This window comes from Phaseolus vulgaris, chromosome 3 (genome assembly GCF_000499845.2).
Source record: "Phaseolus vulgaris cultivar G19833 chromosome 3, P. vulgaris v2.0, whole genome shotgun sequence".
In the NCBI taxonomy this organism is placed as follows: Eukaryota; Viridiplantae; Streptophyta; class Magnoliopsida; order Fabales; family Fabaceae; genus Phaseolus; species Phaseolus vulgaris.
In genome coordinates, this window is record NC_023757.2 from 7,313,060 (window position 1) to 7,322,461 (window position 9,402).

At 29.3% G+C, this 9,402-nt stretch overlaps 1 protein-coding gene across 1 annotated transcript; it reads right to left on the reverse strand.

The window, feature by feature from the left end:
- Positions 1–1,615: 1,615 nt before the first annotated feature.
- On the reverse strand, positions 1,616–3,280 carry LOC137806504 (metalloendoproteinase 2-MMP-like). Its single transcript, XM_068606665.1, has one exon. It carries the CDS (start codon positions 2,886–2,888, stop codon positions 1,758–1,760), a length of 1,131 nt encoding a protein of 376 aa, XP_068462766.1. The 5' UTR covers positions 2,889–3,280; the 3' UTR covers positions 1,616–1,757.
- Between the last annotated feature and the right edge of the window lie 6,122 nt (positions 3,281–9,402).

Consider the following 9,402-nt stretch of genomic DNA (forward strand, 5'->3'; position numbering starts at 1 on the left):
CTTATATTCTAAGTCTTCAGTCCTTATATAGTTGGGGAGAAAAATTTAGTAATATCTTTCACTCTAGGAAGTTACACCATTGTATAAAAGTTTTCATTGTATGTCCTTCCAACAAGAGTTATTCCTTAAGTTTATCTTATTCATCGTTATTTGTAGCCAAAAATGGAAGCTAAGAATATTTGTAGTTCTTAGTTTCAGTGAGAGATTAAATAAAATAACCAAGAGGTACTTGTGTACTTGTCATAGTCAAAAAATAATTCGTGTACTCATATTCTAATTTGTTTCTTCATTAATGAAACTCTTTAAGTGCTTTTTTAAAGGAAAACAAAACCTAATCAAGAGTGTTTAAGATTAATTTAAAAAAATCTCATGTATCTTCTTGTTTATTAGATTATTTATGCTACATAATCTTATATTCTCATAAAAAGTCTATTTCAACCTTCCTTTTATTTTTATTTTCATGAGTTTGTAAAGAGTTGTGATTATCAATTATATATACAACTTATAAGACAACAATGGTCACACTAATTATACAATAAAAGTTACAATATTTGACAATGTTAAGAATGGAAATTTTTACATATAAATCGAAAAGACAAAAAAAAAATCAACGAAAAACATTGACAAACTACTTAAAAAAATAATAAATAAAAGTTTTCTTATGATTGTCTTTTCTACTAACAAAATAAAATTTTCTAGTTAAGTGTCATGATGATTATATACAATGAAATGTCATGAATTGGTTTAGAGTTTAAACAAAATTGAATAATATTTAACTTAATTAAGATGAGAAAAACTCACAAATTTACTTATAATTTATTATTGGTAAAAAAACTCAATATTTAAATCCTCTAAGAATAAGCAATTTATATATAATAGTTTAAATGGCGAACTTATACGTATGGTGTTTCTTTTTCTCAAATTATTCAAAAATAAACAATTTAGACGAGGGTGCCTATTCACCTTATTAATTGACTGTACTAGCTACAACAAAGCATAAATCTGTATTATCTCAGGGAAACAAATGATTGATGTACATCTAAAATATTCCTCAACACCTATTATATTTATATAGTATATGATTTGATATATACTTAGAAGGAGAATATTATAAGTTTATATGATATATGACATTATAAGAGGAAGAGATAGAAAAAAAGTATTTAATAGGTATATAAATAGAATAAAATTTAATATTATTTTTGTAAAAGTTGGATTAGTTTTATGCAAGTAGAAATTATGATTTTATTAAAAAGAAAAATGAATATTTGTTATAGGATAAATTAATAACAGGGATAGGTTTTTATATAATAAAAGAAGTATCCACGCAAAGAGTGCGTGTAGTTCAATGCAATCATTTGATTACTGAGGCAAGTTCCGTACCAAAAACAAATCATAAAGGGATTTATTATTTTATTAATATTATTTATATAGTTAATTATATAATAAATATTAATGTTTCTTATTAAAATAATTTAAAAGTAATATTGAAACAATAAATAAATAAATAAATATTTATTTATTTATATTTTTTAATTTCTTTCATTTAATTCTATAAAATTATTTTTATTCTCTTTATTTTTGTACTACCTCTTCTAAAAAGAGACACAATAGATAAAATAATTCGAAATTCTATATTGTATATGAATGTGTATACAAAGTTGGGAATCTGATGTGACATGCGAAAGAAGATGGAGGGTGGCAGTGAGGCAAATAAGGCTCACAAAACCCCTGGAATAAATAATAGAAAATAAATCTTATAATAATGTAAAATATAAAGTTGAAAAAGTCAACAAAGTGAACACGCTCCAGGAGGAGCCCACACAAGTGAGGCAGCGGCCACCGTCGCTGGTGTCTCTCTCCGGTGCGGATGTAACAGTGGAACCATTAAAATTGGGATTGGAACCGTACAGAAACTGAATCCCTTCAATATCATCTTGCGCTAGCACCACCTTCTTCCTCCGCGACGAAATCGTCGGAAACATAACTGCTTCTTCCACAGACGAGTGACCTAACCCTAGTAAGTGCCCAATCTCGTGCACTGCCACTGATTCCAAATCCACTGCCGATGACAGCGCCGACTGCGTCACGTCGCCGGAAACCACCCAGTCCTCGTCGGCATCCAAGTGGAACCTCCCATTCGTCGGCGAGAACGCGTGTGCCAGCGTCCCCAAACTGCCGTCGAACGGCTCCCCGTCGCCGTGGTCACCGCTGAAGAAACCGATCCTGATGTCGGCGTTGAAGTACGACGCCGTCTCACGGAACGTTAACGACGTCACCTCCGCCCACCGAGCGAAGGCGGATGCGAAAACGCCTTTCACGGTGTTGCTAAGGTCGTTGCCGGGGTTGAACGCGTACGTGAGCTCCTCCGTCCCCTCCGGCCACCGCGGATTGCCGGGGAACAGAGCGAAGTGCGCCACCGTGTGGAACCGCGGCTTGCTGAACGACGCCGTTTCGTTCTGCTTCCCGGCGTTCATCGTCGTGGTGCCGTTGATTATGTCGGCGACGCCGCACCGCGGCAGGACGATCTGCTGAAGCGTGGCATCGTCGAGAACGCCGGTGACGTTGAGGTTGAAGTTCTTCTGGTAAGTTTTGATCGCGGATTCGAGCGCGTCGTCGAACTCGTCGGAGAAGTTGGATGGCGGCGCGTGAGGGAAGTAGCCGAAGCGTTCGAAGTAGGATTTGAGGTTGGCGAGGCCGTCATAGTTCTCGCCGCGATGGCAGCCGGTGAGGTTACGAAAGGCATCCCACGCGCCTCCGAGAGGGGCGTGGGCGGGGAGGAAGGAGGAGACGTTGGGGAAAAGTCGAGCTGAAACGACGACGTTTGTGTGAGAGAAGGAAAGTAAGAAAGCAAGGATGATTAGTTGGTGAGGTTGGGGTTTGATCATGTTTGCTTTGGAAGAAAATTGAAGAGAATTTTGTCTTTTGAAAATTGAGAAGTGGAAAGGATTATAAGAAGTGTTGAGGAATGCATGGTGAAGTCTTCCTAAGGAGAAGTATTTGGTAATTGATGTGATGATCTTTGAAAACTTTGGCTTCTGTTGGAAATTTCACTGCAAACTCTTGTCTACTTTGAACATCATTTCCAGGGTAAACGTCAGCGCGTGGAGTTGTTCAGACAGTTCTCTATATTACGCAGATAATTTAATTTTTTTTTTTTTTGCAATTTAATAATTAGTTTCTTTTGTTACTCATTTAACATTTAATAATTAAAAAATATATTTTCATGAATAAGGTAGAATCTATGTGTGTAAAATCTCTATAAAATGTAAGATTTATGTAAAATCTTTTTGCAATTTAATAATTAGTTTTTTTTTCTACACATTTAACATTTAATAATTGGAAAATATATACTGATACGGATTCTGATACAACACAGACACGAAGATATATAAAATCTCTAAAATATAAGACACGAGGACACAAATCTATATATTTTATAATTATGAATTATATAAATTGACAATAAAGATTTAAGTACACAAGTATGTTTTAAATTATTTTTTGAGCAGAAAAAAATTTTTAATGACTGATTCACAAGGCTTCTTATTTTTATAATCATAATAACAATTTATACTTTAAATTTTAAAAAAAATAATGTATTATTTTTTTAAATTATGTTAGAATTGTACTAAAATTGTCAAAAATCTAACAAATTTTTTTAATTGAATATTTTACAGATACGTATTCTACATCTATTATATGAATGTCGGTGTCCGATAGGATCAAACATCGTCACGTCATTTAAGAGAAATGTTCGAGCTTAATAATAATAAGATAGAATAAATAATACCCAAAGAAAATGGAAAGAGACAGAGAGTAGTTGAACGATAGCAACTGAAAAAACAAAAATGAAGAGAGCTGGTCAACGGTTTCAAAGACTGTTGGTGACGGCGGCAACTGTCATCACTTATTACATAACACCTTGCTGAAGGTTGGTTTGAGGGTTGTTCATTAAATAAACATACAAAAAAATATTTAATTTTTTACTTTAAATACTTCATAGCATTAAAAGTATATAGTATACTTAGTATGGATTATGATTAATATTTAATAAGTTTCTGAAGAAACATTAGTTTTTAGACATGTAATACATAATATATTTGAAAGTGTTTGAATAATTATTTTACATATTTACTAATACATCCAAATAGAAAAAAAAAATAATAGATAACGGACGTTTGAAGTACTGAAACGAAACTTCAAACACGCATTGATTTATAATAATAAATAGTAATAGACTTCATTATGTTTATTAGTTTTATAAAAATAAATTAACATTGATAAATGCAAGTTTCATTTATTAAGCAGAAAAATGGCAAGCATATTTCTTTTTTAAAGGTTCTCATATTTAAATATTGTACCAGTTGCAGTGATAGAGATTGACAATTTTTGCTAGTCCAGGTTCTTAAGATTTTATTTAGAAGTATTTAAAATTGATTTCTTCTATGGTAAATTATGGGTTGGGTTGTTGTAAGTTGTGCTATGTTTGACAAAAAAAACATAGAAGTAATGGAAGCTTAGCATAAGCTTAACGTCATAACAAAATCATAATCAAAGCATCAATCTCACTGATAAGCTTTGATTCATGGATTCAAATTACGTATAAATAAAAAATGTAATAAAAATAAAACATGAATATCAAAAGTAACATAACTTAATACGAATTATTTGTCTGTCCAAATAATAAAAAAGAACAAGTAAATTAAACAATTGAAATAAAAGAAATAGGAAATTTATGAATGAGACTTAGAGATGAAAAACACATCATTCACTTAAATTATAAAATTTCAATATAAGACTTATAAGAAAGAGAACCCTTCTCTCCTTAGATGAATGCTTTAAAATTTACTCAATTTTAAAAATTCTAAAGTGATTTACAAAATTAAAAAATTACTATCAATAAATGTGTGTCTAAAAATTAAAATGAAATTAAAGAAGAACATTTAAATTCTAAATCTATAATAATCCTATTCTAGTTGCATGATTTATATATTTCTTATATCACCATGTTTTTCATGCTCTCTTTAACTCTCTTTTTTCTTCACTTGGAGGAACCTTTGAGTCATTAGTTGGACTTAATTGAGTCTTCAATACATGTTCAATTTTAACTGAGATACGTCACTTCATCAAGATCGAGATATGGTTGAAATAATTATTTTTCACTTAATCTTGATTAGGGTTTTTATTGATGTTAAGATGAGTTATTTCTTTTATTCAAATTGTTAAGATTTTTTTAAACCATTGTTATTTTTTACTTAATATTAGTCAGGTTTTGCAGTTAAAAGTGGGCTGGGGAGACTATTTTTTGTCAATGTCAAGTACATTTTATCAATTAACGTTTATCGTAATTATCTAGATGGATGTTATAATTTGTTAATAGTGTGTTAAGATTTTTTTTTTCTAATGTTGGCTAAGAAAACTTTTAGTCAACACTAACTAGGATTTTACTAATCTCAATTGAACAATTTTTTAGTCGGCATTAATAAAAATGTTGATAAAAAAAAACCCAACCAATTACATTGTAAAAATAATCCGAATCAAATTTAGCCTAAATAATTATGATTGATATCAACTAAAAATAATCTCGATCGATGTCAATTCAAATTTGTTTTTGTCAAATATAACATCAATCAATATTGAATAAAAATATAATTAATATTTATAATTTTGAATTATTAACAACTTTTGTTATTTTACATTTTGTGGTAATTAGAATATTTTATCCAAATGATAAAATTCAAATTGAGTAAACTTAAATTGCATTATCCCAACAAAACATATAAAAAATAAACAATTTCAAATGAGATCAATTAAAATTCAATCTATTTTTTAGAAATTATGAAATTGTCAATTCAAAGATAAGGTAAAATGTAAGAGTTCATGAACTAGTAAAGAAAGAAAATAAAGAATGACTTTTGTGAGTAAGAATGTTCTCTCTTGTCATATATTTAGTAATTCTTCTTGGGATCTTTTTGGGCGTTCATATTTTTTTTTTCTTCATCATTCACTCATTATATTATATGTATTAAAAACATCCTTCTAAAATATTTTCTATTAGTTTAGTCCTTATAAAATCAAAATATATATTTTTAGTTTGAATTTCTAACTCTGTTATAGTTGTGGGTCAAAGATAGTGATGTGTATAAATTTTGTCAATCCATATTAGTTTGATTCCATGTATTTGTTTTTAAATGTTTTCATTTGAAATAAGAGTTCGGAAAATGATCTTGTTTCCCAACATCATTCAAGTTTTAAAGGCATGAATGGTGATTCCTCACATATCAAGCATTAAGCATTCAATCAAATAAAAAAATTATAAAAAAAAAACAATCATTCATAAATAATAAAAGTTGATAGATGTTACATTGTTCCCCAATCCCAACAAAATAACTTTAGAAACTTATGTTGATGTTTACAAAGAAATTCATAAATGAATAGCTAGCAACAAAAGACTTGTAGCCTTGAATGTTGTGTGCCAGCTAAGGTTGTTTCTCTTCTGCCAAATTACACCTTTGTTCCAACCAGTTTATTCTGAACTAAGATCTCCCTATTTATATAATTTAGTGATGAGTTTTGTTAGATATGCAATTTGCTCAATGTAAAGTCAATTCGTTTTCTTCAGCTTGAAGAAACCTTTTGGCTCAGATCCTATTCCAAGCTTAGTAAAATCATGACTTTCTTAAGCTTGAAGAATCCTTTTGGCTATGCTCCAAACCTAACTCTAATGAAATGAGTTTTCTTAAGCTTGAAGAATCCTTTTTGCTCCACTTCAAGTCTTTAATTTGTTTCCATCTAGCATTGTTAATAATGACGACACACATAAATATGTTTATATTTTATAGGGACTAAACCAATACAAATTTTTTAAGCATTTTTTACCAGTTTCATTACTTTACATGATTCAAAATATAATTTATATGCTTTTAATAAATGATATGGTGAATTTTACATTTTCTATAATATATTTTGAACCACTCTGAACCACCATTAAATTAATGCCATGGTCAAAAGAAATTAAAGACTTATGTATCAAAATTATTTTAAATTTTCATTGTTGAATTGTGTTTAAAAGGTTTTGTAATATAGTGATTTTGTTTTAATTTCCAATATTGTGCATAACCACAAATGTATATAACAAATTTACAATAAGAATTTTCTAAGATTATACTACACCAATTGATTAACAAAATAAATATATAGATTGATTCCAAAGTAAAACTCTTAGAATTAAAAATACCAATTATACATTAATGTAAACAACTTTAAAGGGATGATAACACTAATTTAAATGAAAGGCAAACAATATAAATGAAAGGACACATGAAAGAATAAAGTGGTGATAACATACACAATGGGTGTTTTTTTAATAGTCATTGTTAAGGCATAAACAGAAAAGTACATGATTAGAAGAAAGTCTAAATCTAATAGTTTTGTCAAAGACATTCATAGTTTAGATGATAATTAATAATATTATTTTAGTATGTCTAACAAAATTACTTAGTGTGAAACAAATTACACAAATCTTTAAAACTAAAAGTCGAACACAAGTGTAAAAAGAGTAAACAAAATTTACAAAGAAACTCCAAACACATAAGGAGTAGATTAAATCTAAAGTAAACGTTAAATGCAAGTAAATGAAGATAAACCCAATTATGTAAAATCAAACAAATTCTACAAAGAAGCACTAGAGCATACGTAAGATAATTAGATGCATATCTAATGAAGCATTAAACACAAGCACAAGAAGTTAGACACAAGTCCAATGAAAGCATATGATACAAGCAATGAAAATAATACACAACTTCAAATTAGAAGACAACGACAACATGGATATCATAAAACACATTTGAAAAATGAAAAACTATCTACCTTTGAAGGAAGTTGACCCACATTTCCCATTGGTGATTCTGACACAAGCACAATTAGCTTGAGAGTTTGTATGTTTATTTTGGTGTTTTTAGAATTCAAAAGAAGTTGTCGAAAATAAGATGTCTTTCGTCATCATGTTGAGTTTAACAATGAAAGTTGCTAGCATAAAGTCAAATATATTATGAAAAGCACTAACACTATTTCTTTAAGCTTTTAAGTGATTTTGTAAAAGATCATTTGTTAGGCAATTTTCGAATGAGGTATTTATTTATAATTCCCTTAGTTGTGAATTTAAGCTTTAATGCAAGGAGTTTTCAATTCATATATACTCTGTTTAAAAGCTTTTCTTATAATCTTCAAACAACTTTTGTTGTATTTCTAGAAGTAACCTCGTGTACTCGATTAAAAGTTACATAGTATACTCGATTAAGAGTTACAAGTGTACTCTTATTATATCTTGTGAAAAGATAGCCAAGACTGGCTTATGTACTCCCTTGTCAGTCATAAGTGATAGTGAAAATACTTGTGAAGGAGAACTAAATGTGGTCTAGGTTAGGGTAAACCATTATAAAAATAAAATGTTCATAGTTTTTTGTATGGCAGTCATATAAAGCTCTTGGCTAGCTTATAAAGCATTTGTGAACATCTTCTAAACTATTAGATGGCCCGATTTCCACATCTAATAAACTTTGTTATGTAAAAATTTTTCCAAAGCAATTTTATTAGCTCTATTTAACTTCCTTTCTAGATTTGACCTTTTGATTTCAAACGGTTTTTAAGATAACCTCTTGGGATTAGTTTTTTTTAGAATAAAAGAAATATATTCAAAATACTTTAATGAAAAACAAAAGACAAATAGTCAACAAACCACCCTTCTTCAAAGGAGAAAAATTTGACTAAAGAAAACAAAGAATGATTTTCTTCTTAGAATTGTACCATGATGACATAGTGGATATTGGTAAGTATATTCTAGTAGACAAAGATAGTGAACCCTTTCTACAGAAACAAATGAGAGAAAGAAAATATATACAAGGTCTTGTTGAGTGTTTGTTTTTAAAGAGTTTCTCTTCTAGGATTGAGATTGGTGTTGTTCATTGTCATGAACAATTCAAGAAAAAAAAATTGATTATCTTTTTATAAATTTGGAAACCAAAAAAAATTATTTTTATAGTTCAAATGAAATCAAAACAAAAAAAAAATGGAGTGTGAATTACAAAGTTACCTTGTCAATTTACCATGTTAACCATCACATGGTTGTCCCTTAATCCTGCACTAGTGCAAAAAACTTATACCACAACGACATATTAAGTCGGTTAATTGATAACCAGTGTAAATAAAAATGTGGTGACATTTTTGTAAATATTTGAGATATATTACACCAGCTGTAAGGATCAACAGGTGTAATATGTTATTTTCAGAGTTAAAAAATAAAGTTTTAAAAAAAAATATTTTGGCACTAAACACGTTACACTAGTTGTTTAATCCAACTGGTGTACTATGTCCTTAAGAGTTTAAAAAAATATATGAATT